Genomic DNA, 14,049 nt, shown 5'->3' with positions numbered 1-14,049 from the left:
CTAAGCATTTTTGGCGAGGGGGGATGTAACATAAAAAGCTTCAATTAATCTTTTTATGTCAGTTTCTTTGCTATAAAACAACTCCTACTTTATTCCTAATTAATTATTCTATTTGAAATACTTTCTCACACTTTTAAAAGCCACATCCTGTTCTTAAATCTATTTTTGGCTCAACTATGCATTTAATTAAGATCAGGACATTTTTCCCTTTGCTCTTGTGTGGGAAACGTTCGATCTATCTCATAAACCAATAGCAACTACTAAGATTTCCCTCTTTCCCTAAATTAAGACATTTTACGGATTTTACTTTGCAAGATTTTCCCTAACATATAACCAAGGAGCGCAACTTTTCATGTGCACTTTTACTCAATCTCATGACTGCTCTTGTCTAATAATTAATAAATAAATTTTGTACCCTCCTTCCCGACCTATGACCTGTTTTAATCCTTCCACTCGGCAACGACGTTATATATATATATATATATATATATATATATATATATATATATATATATATGAGTAAATAGAGATTAAACGATCAAAGCATTGGAATTTTTTAAAATTTCATATCAATCGACTATTAGAGACAGTAACCTACAATAAGTTCTTCACATAACCATATATATATAAAAGTTAAATGCAAAATAGAAAACTTCATCAATATGCCATAAATAATAAAAAATAAGTTTCAATAGATAATAAAAGCCCCACTATCTAGAAAATACTGTATGGGATACAGTAAAAAATCGTAACTTACAGCACAAAAAATCTGTTTTGCATTTTACTGCATTTTATACAAAAAGTTGAGTACATTTTATACAAAAGTAATACTGCATTTTATACAAAAGTTTCAATAGATAATAAAAGCCCCACTATCTAGAAAATACTGTATGGGATACAGTAAAAAATCTTAACTTACAGCACAAAAAATCTGTTTTGCATTTTACTGCATTTTATACAAAAAGTTGAAACAAAAACGTTTAGTATGAACTAAACGTAACAGAAGTTCAGATTAATTTGCCTCTTTAACAATTTAAAATATACTTCAATTTTATTGAACAAAAATAACAGTTAAGAGCTTGGGGAAAAAAATAATTACTATATGCAAAAAGAAAAAATTACGTATGAAGTTTCTTAATCACCCTTAAAACATTTTAAAATGTCAATATCAATAAAATGAATAAATAAATAATAATAAACTGAAAAATTACACATGAGATTTTGAGATTCTTAACTTTCCAAAAACAGGGTATCTGCTACATTTTAGATTTTCAAATTCATGACTTTTCATGATTTTCCATGACTAATTCCAAGAATTTTTCATGACTTAATGAAGTTACTATTTTCTCCGACAAAAACGCAACAATGCATTTAAAAAAGCATTATAATAACATAATAAAAGGCATAACCAAAACTATACTCTGCATCTTCATATTTATAGATTTTAAATTTAAAAAACAGAGTAAAGAAAGAATTAAAACAATAAAATAGCTAGAAAAAAATGCAAAAGCAAAAAATTTTTTTTCTGTAGAATTATATTCTAAAGATACTTTTCTTGTTCATCTGAAAGGAAAGAAATACTCCTAATTTTTCTGTTCTCATTTAGGAATTAAAAAAAATTTGCAATGACTGGTTTGCCTCAACTAGAATTTTAAATTGATAAAATTAAATAAAATAAATAATAAGAATTTTTAAATGACAGAAGAGTTTAAAAGATAATTCGATCTAGAAATTGTTTTTTCTTTCATTTTTTGAAAGAACACCATAATTTTTAAAGAACATGATAAAATCATTTTATATTCTAATAAAATATGCCTCAGTGATGATTTTGTTAGGAATTCAGATGTTTGGAACAGGATGAAATTGGGGGGGGGGGATTCCATTTTAAAAATTAGATTTTTCGGAGACCAGTGGTGCAAGAGGCAAAACATGGTTTTGGAGCATCTTTCGAGCAACACAAAAGCAATTTTGGAGCAGCGAAACAAAGATTTGGAGCATATTTAATAAAAAGAATTAAAACAAGAGTTTTCAACTTTGTTCATTAATGGCATATCTTATTTTTTTCACTTTTTAAAGGTCCCTGCATAAACAAATTAAGTTTCTTTTTGGTAGCTTCCAATTCTGTTAAATATTCTGCTATGCTCGACTTAGCCTCAGATAAGAGGATCTGTCAGCTTTCTATAATCGACATGTCTTTATTATTTAACCCATCTTTAATATTTTTTTTCAGCTGTGGCTAAGAGATCTTGAGAAGCCTTCAATTTTTTTAGCAAATCAATTTCAGCAACTTTCAATCTGCTTTCCTCAGTTTCAGTGTTTTCACATTCTTTTTTCACAACCTCTAATCAAGCAGAATAATTTTTAAATGCTGCACGAGTTCCTTTAATCATATCTTTGTCAACTTTAAAGTTATTTAAATCCCCAGTGACACAACTTGTCTCAAATCATTAACACTATGCAAATTTAAACTTGCCCTATTGTCAAGTAGCTTTTTATTCACACATATGAACAAACCTAAAACCTCTCTAGTACTAAAACCTCTTTCAACATCGGCATTCCCATGTGGTATGCACAAAAGAGCTTTAAAAAGCTTTGTTATAAGAGAATATTTGATATTTCCCAAATTATATTTCTTCACAAAATAGTTTTTCCAAAACACATCAATTGGTGCATATTCATTTGAGTCACAAGAATAACCTTCTGGTTCTACACGTAACAGTAACAAACATGCCTCTTCAGGTTTTATAATGAATGGGGTTACTGTTGCCAGATATCTTATTACCTTAATAGAATTCCATTCTCATCACAGGATGCAACAATTTAAGATGGTATAGTAACCTATTTTCAAGAGGCAATGCTTTTAATAACTTTTTTGCATGTGCCATAGACCTGGCACCTAAATACATAGAATTTCTTACTGAAGAAGATAATGATGTCATCGTATTTGTGGTATCTAGTCCAACATCTATTAAATTTGAATTTTGCCAAATTTCTGCGTTTTCTACATCCAAAGATTTTAAGTCCTTTCCTGTCAAACTAAGAAAAGCAGAACTCTTTTAAAAAACGCCCTAACAATGCTTAAACTAGAGACACCATTTTATAATACAGCAAGTGAATCAATGGTGTCTCAGTTTGGAAAAAACATAAACATTTATTTAATATAGGTGAAATATTACTTAAAAAGGAGCTTTTGGCAAAAGCAATTTAAATAAATTCAATATTGAGTGGCTCATACTATTTTTTAAATTAATAATTACTTTATTTAATTCTGTAAAAGGTAATTTAAAACTCTAATGAATTTAACTATTATTTAACGTTATTGAGTATATTTTTCTTAAAATTTAAAAAAATGTTATTTATAATAGTATATTCAATAAAACATTAACAAGATTAATATTGATCATACGGAATTTATAAAAATATGTAAAGAATTAAGCAAACTTTAATAAATTTATATTACAAATGTAAATTAGTGAATGACCCCTAATTTTTTTTAAAACTAAAATTGGTTACCCAGTACAGTATTTCATTAATGAAATGATTAAAAAAAATAATTTTTAAATGCAAATTCAATGAGTATTGAAGCTATAATAAAATGCAATAAGTATAAAAAAAAATATTAGTAAAAAAAAGTAATAAATGTTTAAAAACAATATGCAATTAGTGGATGGTCCCTCAGAAAAAATTTACACTTAAGAAACTCAATTTTTATCTTTATTAAATTAAATGAATAAAAGGGAGATGGAAATTTTGAGGTTATGAAGCTTTTTGATTCTTGACTGCTCTGAGGATCAACATGAAAATATGTACTTAGTGAATGGTCCCCAAGTTAATTCCAAGATCATGAGTACTATTCTATAAATAGAATAGAGCAAGAAGGCCATAAGCTTGCCATTGACGAAGACGATGGCACTTCAATAACAATAAAATTAAACAAGAGAAATAAAATTTTCGTTTGCTATTAAACTTTGGCAATGTTTAGTCGGTCCCCGAAAATTCCTGGGAAGTTTCGGTTCCATTTCAGAGAGTGGAAAATGAAACCTGAAATTGAGAATATCTTGTAAAATGAAGCTGAGTTGTACATGAGAGTGCAAGAATCCTTCCCACTGAATCCAGAGCAACCCATCACATAGCAGTAGCTTGGTTGCCGCAAAATTGTGACTTGGCGATACCCAGGGGAAAATATCCCTTTTGGCTCAGATCGGGGCAATTTAAGCCTACTACTTCAATTTGGAGCATATAGGCCCAGGTTTCCACAATTGGCGCAGTACTTGCAACACTGGAATACCAAAATCCATGACTTTCCATGATTTTTTTCAAAAAAACAGCAAAAATCATGACTTTTCATGACAAATTTTGTTCAATACTGAAATTCATGACTTTCCATGATTTTTCATGACTTTCCAGGTACGCGGATACCCTGCAAAAATTAATAATCAGCAGAAATATAACTCAAGCAGACAAATAGGGCATTTAAATTAGATATTATTAGATTAAAAGAATTAATTTCCTGCAAGAGAAAAGAATTTTAGTTTAAATTGACTTTAAAAAATTCCAGCCACATTAATTTTTGATATTTAGGTTTTTATTATATTTAATTACATAAAGATTAAATATTTAAATTTTAGAAAAGGCAGAAAGATTGGTTTGAATTTGATTTCTTAATAATTGTCAGTAGAAGTAAAAGAAATAAATAAAAATAAAACTGGCTATAAGAAAATTCATTGATGAAAAAATTACTAAATATTAAGGAAGTATTTTTATTCAAAAACTCTGCGTAATCAAATAGAGGGGTGTGAACAAAAATTCATAGAAATCATAAAACATTTATAGTAAATGGCATGACTACTACATTATAAAAATGTGGTAGAAGTAAGGCATAACTAAGTAGACTAAGTAATAAAAAGCACTTCTGACAAATCCCTATCGAGGATGTTATAAAATAAATTAACTTGTTAAGCTAATTATATAATATGAAGTGAATCAATATACTTACATTTCTCAAATTGGCATTTTCTTTATCGATTTCAGTTAAGCGGCTTCTAAAATCGGCCTCTAAAAATATACATACATCGATATTACATACTATCCAGGGTTGGAGTTTTTGCTGGCAAAAAGGGGTTTTTGCCAGGACAGTGGCAAAAACCTGGTAAAAACCGGCAAAAACTGGTAAAAACCGGCAAAAACCAAATTATTTAAATTGCTGATTAAATATTATTACAAAATACTTGAAACAAATTTAAATCAATCATAAGGAACAATAATTTTGATACATTACAAGAAAAAATTATTTTTAACATATTAATAATTAATATAAGGGTAATAATTTTTAAAAGATTGAAAGTTTTTGACCTCTTTTCATTTTAGAATCCTTAAGTAAATGCTTTTTTACAGATAAATAAATATTATTTGTATAATATTATTATTTATTATAAAAAATTATTATTTGTACAATAATTAACTACACATGTTGATAGATATTTTATGCTTTAAATTATAGTTATATTAATTTAAAATAAGTTCATTTCACTGGAAAAAAGAGAATAATCACAAACTTTTCAATCAATAATGTTTTAAACTACTAAAATGATATATTATTACATTATGATTTAATTATGGAATAATAATTTTGTTAATTTTTGTAATTATTTATATTTATAGTATATATTTCAACTTTAGGAATAATTTTGCATCAAAAATGTGTTTTTGTCCTCTCATCTTGGAAAATATAGGTTTTTGCCACATTTTGCCAATTTGCTTGACAAAAATCTGTTTATGCCAGGACGGTTTTTACCGGTATTTACCATGGTTTTTTCCACCTGCGGCAAAATCTTGCCAACCCTGATACTATCTAATGGTTACTAACTAACTTTTAAAAAAAAAACACATTTCCTTAATCAACAAGCTTTAATAAACAGCTTACAATTATATAGTAAATAATAAGATATTTTTTGGATTTAGATGAATGTTTAGATTAAGTCACAAAAGCTGGATATGGTTATGCAGTGAAAATTCAAAAAATAAAATTTTCACAATCATGAGTCACATTCAATCAGCACTAAAAACTACAATATAACAGAATGATATAAATCAGTGTTTTTCAACCTGATTTACTCAATGGGCCATTAAAATTTTTCAATGCTTTATCGCAGACTGGTAAGGTTAGTAATTTGGACAAGTGGCATTATTTTTACATATACAAAATTGTGGAACATAAAATTTTTTGACTAGTTTATTTTGAATTGTTTACACTCTCTTTAAATCAAAAACATGAAAAATTACAATGAAAACTTAAATTTGTTTAAATATAAATAAACTCATATTACTTCTTATTATAAATAATCTGCGGACCGTCCACGACCTGCGGTCCAGAAACGATATAAAAGACAGTTTAAAGGATTATACACACAGCTTCTGATAAATTCAAATTTTGAATAGAGATACTTAAATTATAATACACACAAAATTAAAAATTGCTTCACTTTAATTACTTTATCGATTAATTACAAGCACTCGCCGTCAAAGAAACACATAGGTGAGCAACTGCTAGCCTAATAAAACAAGACATGTATAATGCCTAACATCATTTATGTTAAAAATTAAAAAATTGCTAACTGCCAACTTTTATATTTTTAAGAATGATGTTTTTGAGTGTTAGCGAATTCTATATTTTATAATATTAATTTGAATTGATTTAAAATTATTTTAAAAACCAAAACATAAAATGGCTTAAAAAAGTCATTATTTTTAATACGAGATTACGATATGTGAATTTCAAATTGAAGCAGTTGCTTTCTGATTTGTTTTATTGTTGCCAATTTTATCATGAATTCAAGTGAAGATTCTATCATTTTATTAGTATTTATAACTTGCAAATTCCATGAGGCTTTTAAAATTCCAATACATTAATTAAGATATTACAATTCATTGTAATTCGGGTATTAATATCCTAATCCCTTTTTCCACCTCCACCAGAATCTTTCCTAAATTGCACAGTCCCACAGCGATCAAAGATTTCTACATTCGTTTAGCAACCGTGGTAGCATTTTATGTTACATTCTAGTTTAACAGAGCTGTAATGGAGCAAATTTTGATGCAAGCAAAGCATCGCTAAGTTGATGATATTTCAACTGTTTGGTGATACGTTTCTGTTTAAAAAAAGTGGGTATAATGGATGAAATAATTTCAATTAAGAAAATTAGTAAATAATTTAAATAAGTGAAATTAAAAAAATTATCCAAGAAAAAAATTTCCAGCTTTTCTTTAACATTCCCTGATTTTTCCAGGCTTTTATCCAAATTTCCCTGATATTTCCAGGTTTTTTCCAGTTTAAAAAAAATTCCCTGATAATTCCAGGTTTTCCAGAGGATTGCCACCCTGCAATTTCCATGAGGTTTTTTAAATTCTAATACATTAATTAAGATATTAAAACTCATGAATTCTTTTTGATTCGAGCATTTAATTTATCACTTTTTGACATGTTTAATTTGTGCCAATTTTACCGTAAATCTAAATGATTTTTAAAAGGCAGTTATTGTTACACTTTTCCATGTAATTTAGAACATTTTACAATTAAATGTGATTTTACTACAATATTATTACAACACACAAGTTTTAAATTGCACATAATTTAAAACTTGTGCATTTAATTTTTGCAGATTTATCAGCAGTTTTTACAATACATCACCTCAGGTTTTTAAAAAATTTGATTTTTATTATGACATGCGAACTTTAAATCATGTACTTAAATAACTACTTATAAACACACTTTATTTGTCTTTATTTCTTCATAAACAGAAGTGATTGTTTTTGTTGCAATTATTCTGATGCTCCTTTGCATGAAATTGATGATCCTGCTATTTTAATTATGTTATTATGACATACAAGTTATTAATTGTGCATATTTCATCATAAATGTAAATTATTTCCTCCTTGTTTTCTCGATAGTTAGCGTTATGCATTTGCACCTGGTATTTAGAAATCAAATATTTTATTACAACTAGTGGGCTGCGCCCCCTGCTCGCTAACGTTCACCAACCCCCGAAAATTGCTACGCAAACTTATATGGTTTGCTTCGCTCGCTTCTAACTTAGGTACACTGCAAATGCACAAAATTCTAAGAATTCAAAACAATCATTCAAATCTATATAACTTTTTTTTTTTTTTTAAAATTTCATCTTTCTAGTAAATACTAAGTCATTAAAATAAATTTGAATTCAAATAAATGACATGTAATTCGTTAAACCTATTAGAAATGTGCTATAGTATAAAATCTTAAGATAAAATTTCTAAAAATATCTCTTTAAAAAGGTTCAAATTTTGACTATGATTAAGTCTATTAAAAATTGAAGTAAGTGAATTGCAATGGAAAAACCTGCATAAACAAATAAATTAGTGATATAAATCAAAAATCGTCAAATAAATTCGTAATATATAAATTTGTGAAAAAAAGCACTTTCGACAAAATACTAAAATAGAGATCTGTCGACAAAGACAACTCACTTCTGCCTAGCTTATGCTCTCTCTGGTTATTTCAGTTTCCGTTTTTAAAAGCGCTATATGTTGAGCCTTCTCAGCTAGATTTGGCATGTGACATTTTTAGCGGCAATAATTGGTCGATTTTCTAGCGTTGCCATTCGGGGAGTTGTAATGAGTCTTTTTTTTGTCGCCGTGTAAGAGAAATATATATATAGATGCTATTGCAACAATAAAAAAATGAGAAAAGTGGAGAGAAACTCAAATTTCTACACTGCTTACTGTTTGTAATTTAATTTTAAAATTCCGTAGCCTGTAATCCTGTTTAAAATTCATAAAAAATCTCAAGAATTCAAGAAACAGTATAATACGAAATAAATATAGAATCTTATTCTGTACTATAATGTTTTTGTTTTAATTTTTAATTAAACCTTTTAAATTTTATATAATTTAATTTGATTTTCTATTACTTATTAAAATACATATATATTATTTATTTTTTTAACTGTTCTTTCATGAGCATTATTTTTTTTCTTGTTAGAATATATCTTTCTATTTTCCAATATTTATATACAGATATATAATTTTTTTCTTTTTCTTTTTTTAATAAATCAACTATTGACAAAAAGGAAGAAAAAAATTAAAAATCATGTTTTCTACTCTTTTAGGATAAATTCTAATGATTAAAAGCATTTAATTTTTTACAAATACACTACCAAGTTTACTCACAAAAAATTAAGTTCTTAGAATACTAATGTTTACATAAAAATTATCATATTTGTCACTAACATGACTAAATATACATACGACCTTTCGTTAGTTAACCTGCTATACAAGTGACTCTTTACTGAAAAAGGTTGTGCACCCTTTGTCTTTCAGTTAGAGTTTGAATTACTGATGCAATTTCTACAAACGATAACAATAAAACAAATAATAATTTAATAACTGTATTGATTTCATTGCTTTTTTAAAAAACTTTAGCTACTCACGCCTTCGATGTACATCTTGCCAGTAACCCACTTTGCGAGCTATATATTCATCAAGAAACTGCAGCAACATATCACATGATTCTTCATCATCTGAATTCTCCAATAAGTCAACCTAAGGAAAAAAGATACATTTTCTAAGTCTCATTAAACAATGCTAACCTACATTGGAATAAAAAAAAGTTTTCTGGAGCAGAAACAAAAAGACACTTTAAAACTGTTAATTAATGTGCTTTTAGTTATGAAAACTGGTTCACCTTAAGTAAAAAAAGAAAAGCATTCAAACAACAATTTATAGTGGCTTCACAGTTTTGCACCTACAGTATTGTTCATGAACAATAGGATTCCTTAAAGACAAAACACCACACAATTAAAGACATTTTTAGGAGTAGAAAGTAATACAGGGTGGCCACTCAAATCAGATTTCAAATTTCCCTGATTTTTCCAGGTTTTCCAGATAAAAATCTTAAAATTTCCAGGTTTTCGTTTCTTTTTTCTTATTAAGTGTAGGATGTGTACAAGAAAAGTGTCTATATTATAAAATATTTTATTCAAAATGTTATTTTGACAATTTGGCAAGATTTTTTATTTATTTTTCAAATGTTTTGGTACAAAATATTGACCAACAAAAGAGTAAAATTAAATATTAATATATAGTTGGTTCTTAAAAAAACCATTTTTTAAAAATATGTTATAAAAGGTTAAAATGAAATAGAAAAAATTAGCATTAATGCAACAATTGTAACGATTTATCGACAAACATTGCTGTCAGCGATGGTAAAAAAATGTGTGATTGGTTGGCTTGCAGAGAAAAAATAATTCACAGATTTCCTTGAATGGGAGTAGAAAAAATTTCAGAAAAAGAGTGCAATATAAAATCTATTATCAAATTATAACCAACTAATTTTTGGAGAATTTTATAAAGTTAAAAATACAAAAACATTTTGTCAAAATAGAAAAAAAAAATTAACACCAAAGCATCGGAACAAACTTGAGCCATAAATGGATTCAGCCCAAAGACAGCATTTAAAAATAGAAGCTAATATCCTAAATCTTTTTCCACCTACACCAGAATCTTTCCTAAATTGCACAGTCCCATAGCGGTCAAAGGTCTCTGCATTCGTTTAGCAACAGTAGGAGAATTTTATGTGACATTCTAGTTTAACAGCTGTAATGGAGCAAATTTTGATGCAAGCAAAGTATAGCTAAATTGATGATATTTCAACTGTTTGGCGATACATTTCCGTTAAAAAAAGTGAATATAATGGATGAAATAATTTAAATTAAGAAAATTAGTAAATAATTTAAAAAAGTGAAATTAAAAAAATTATCAAAGAAAAAATTTCCATCTTTTCTTTAAAATTCCCTGATTTTTCCAGGTTTTTATCCAAATTTCCCTGATATTTCCAGGTTTTTTCCAGTATAAAAAAATTCCCTGATAATTCCAGGTTTTCCAGGTGGGTGGCCACCCTGTAATATACGTTTTTAATTTTTGAAAAATTTAATCTTTCCAACCAGGACTGGATTTTTGGCAGAAACTACTATTTTTTACTATGTTTGTGGAAAAACAGAGAAAGCCATGAAAAAGTCTTTCAGTACAAAATCTTTTTATTTGGAAACTTACTCTAATGTTTTTATAAACGAAACATTCAACTAAACTCTGCTTTTTCAGGGTTCCCACTCTATGATGAGATTGAAATTCAAGGACTTTCCAGGACTTCTCAAGGACCTCAACAAAATTTTCAAGGACCTTAATCTAAGACCAATTTTAAAAATTATTTTCTTCTATTTTACTAGAAGCAACAATGCCTGTTGTGGCAATAATTAATTTCAAATATAATACCTAAATGCTTTGCCTATATAGAGAGAAGAGAGTATATGTATTATGGACTAAAATTTATATTTTTTTTAAAAACAACCCTACTGGTTTTACATATTAATTCACAAAATCATTTTCAGCACAATCTATAACTAATGGTAATGAGATGTTAATGGTGAAATCCTTTAATCCTGTGTATTTCCATGTGAAGGTTGCATGAAAGACAGAGCTAAATCTTAGGTATTCCATATTCCATGACTATTCCATAACCCCCTCCTCTCCTCTATTAAACATCGTTTCTGAAATTATTCATCCATAATTTACACAACCTTCTCTAAATGTTATGCAGCAACAATTCTCTCTGAAAATAAAAATTAGAAGGAACATATCCCATTTTCACCATGTTTAAAAGCATTATTCATTATGTGTAATCCACAACTGCCAATGAATATGACCTGGTGGGAATATTTCTCTTTTAATTCACACTGAAGCTTCTAATAGAATTTCCAATTGACATAGGGTCCATCCATGGATAATTGAAGTATTTTAGAGAGCTTTTAACCATCATCCATGCATTTGTAAAAAGAGGACAAAATATTTTCTGCAGTTCCATGATCCATAAATTGGGAGGTAAGATACTTAGTGCAAACTTTATTATCAATTCCTTACCATAATGTCCATCTGCTTAGATTGTAGAGACTGATTTAACGTCTCATCAAAGAGTACAGTGTAGCAATCAACATTCTTCAGCTCATTTATAAGAATCCCTTTGAAGTATAGTGTCGATCCAAAGGAGCCTAAATAGGCTTACCTTGTGGCACTACAAAAAAATTCTCTCGCTATACAGCTATCAGCAAACATTTTGGAGAACAATTTACTAATCCCTTCACAGGAGTTACATGAATAATTACTAGTGATGCACTTCAGATTCCAGAGAATTTCAGCATCAAGCACATTCCTTTTGACTAGATAAGAAGACAATGTTACCTCGGGCACTAAAGTTTCTGTTTCACATGGGGCACACGATGTTGAAGGAGTATTTACACCAGATGAATTAGATGTTGATGTCTTTGGAAAAAGAGAACTCAGGGCATGAGACTGCTTTTTTGTTTTACCTTTCTTTCATGTGTGATTTCAGAGCAGATTCTTCCATTTTTGCGATATCGATCTCCTTCATGCATAATCAGCACTTGGCTCTGAACTTCTTTTCGGGCATCGATAAAATCCATTCTTTATAAGCTTGATTATCCATCCATTGGGGATTAAAATAGCACTTCCCAGGTATAACTAGTCTAAACTACATAACACAAATACGAAGCCGTGCCTTTGCGAATACACTTTACAATAAAGTTTTGAAATGACGCAAACGTAAGGACAAGTGCGGATGGTAAAACGGCAAATTTATTGAAAACTACAAGGTACATATTGTTACAAAATTCGAGAGTATTGCAGTTTCGATAAGAAAAAAGAAGATCTAAGCATATGCGAAGGAAGATGAAGTGGAGTCTCGCCCCGAACGCATTGATTGTCTGCTGTGGTCCGCGCGCTTGGCAGACACCAAGACGCTAGGCCCGGTTAGAAACTGTGGCGTTAAAAACCACGCGAGAGAGCTCGGGAACAAAACAGAAAGAACGAGAAAGATCCGCGGGTGTTTTATAAAAAGGGCCGCTGGCAGTATTGGACAAATTCAAGGACCTATCAAGTTTTTCAAGGACCTAAGACGTTTTTCAAGCACTTTCAAGGACCTAAATTTGGCACAAAAAAAATTCAAGGACTTTCAAGGACTCTCAAGGACCGTGGGAACCCTGTTTTTGTAAATAATTTACAACAAAAAAAAAAAAGTGTGTAGCAATAAAATATTCATAATTCAAAGTTCCAGGAGTATAATAGCGAATTATTCCGTAGAATCTTCAGTAATCTTAACCTAATACAAGACCAGTGGAGTGAATTTAACTCTACACCTACATATGGAATATTTTCGAGACGTAGAACTGTAATTCTCTACGGCATTTAGTATCCGAGTTCCTATTCTGCAGTTGATTCTTAGAACAGTTTTCAGTTTCATATGTTTATAGAAAAAGATTTATTAGTAATTGAAATTACATGCGCCTGTTTGTGTGCTTTCTGCATGAGTTACATGAAATGTTTTATTTAGAAAAAATTTAATATAAAATTTTTAGGCTTTCTCTCAAGTGAATATATATAACAGCAAGCAGCCAAAAAAAATTGAAAAGAACCTAGATAAAATGAGGATCAACATATATAAGATTTCTTCGTATATGTATCCTAATTAACTTTCAAGTGAATTTGCTGATATCAGATTATTCAGATAGTATGTAAGCATGATGTCATGCAATTTTAATTCAGATAACATGTAATTTTAATTATCAGCTAATGTAAATCAATAAATGAAGCTCTAAATTCAATTTAGCGAAATTTGACAAAATATTTTGTTTGGTTGAATTCCTGCTTTTTCTATGAAATATATACAATGGAGCACATAGATATCTCATAACTGATTAAGCACTAAAATTCATTAACTGACACCATGCGCAATTTTATTATGATTATTGGTTTATCTTATAAATGAATTTTTAAAGTGCCAATTTTTTTTAAAAGAATTGTTCAAAAAATAAAACTTTTTTCTTCCAACTTCAAATATTTACCCCTGTGTCTCAATAATACAAACAATATGTGTTTACATAATTATATAACCAAACAAATATAAATGAGCAGAAACTGCAAGTTATAAATTATTATTACTGTTAA

At 28.7% G+C, this 14,049-nt stretch overlaps 1 protein-coding gene across 1 annotated transcript in view; it reads right to left on the bottom strand.

Moving 5' to 3' along the window:
• pav (kinesin family member pavarotti) overlaps positions 1-14,049 on the bottom strand; it is a 53,745-nt gene that overhangs the window by 20,740 nt on the left and 18,956 nt on the right. The window contains exons 13-14 of the mRNA XM_087161367.1: positions 9,465-9,576; positions 4,997-5,055 (exon numbers count right to left, since the gene is read on the bottom strand). Coding sequence (XP_087017493.1) covers positions 4,997-5,055; positions 9,465-9,576 — 171 coding nt within the window. The remainder of the gene's footprint in view (positions 1-4,996; positions 5,056-9,464; positions 9,577-14,049) is intronic.

The sequence above is a fragment of the Parasteatoda tepidariorum genome, chromosome 4 (assembly GCF_982258835.1).
Source record: "Parasteatoda tepidariorum strain Cologne lab strain chromosome 4, Ptep-v5.0, whole genome shotgun sequence".
NCBI lineage: Eukaryota > Metazoa > Arthropoda > Arachnida > Araneae > Theridiidae > Parasteatoda > Parasteatoda tepidariorum.
Note: the sequence above shows the minus strand (reverse complement) of the source record. Positions and strands in the feature narration are given on the sequence as shown.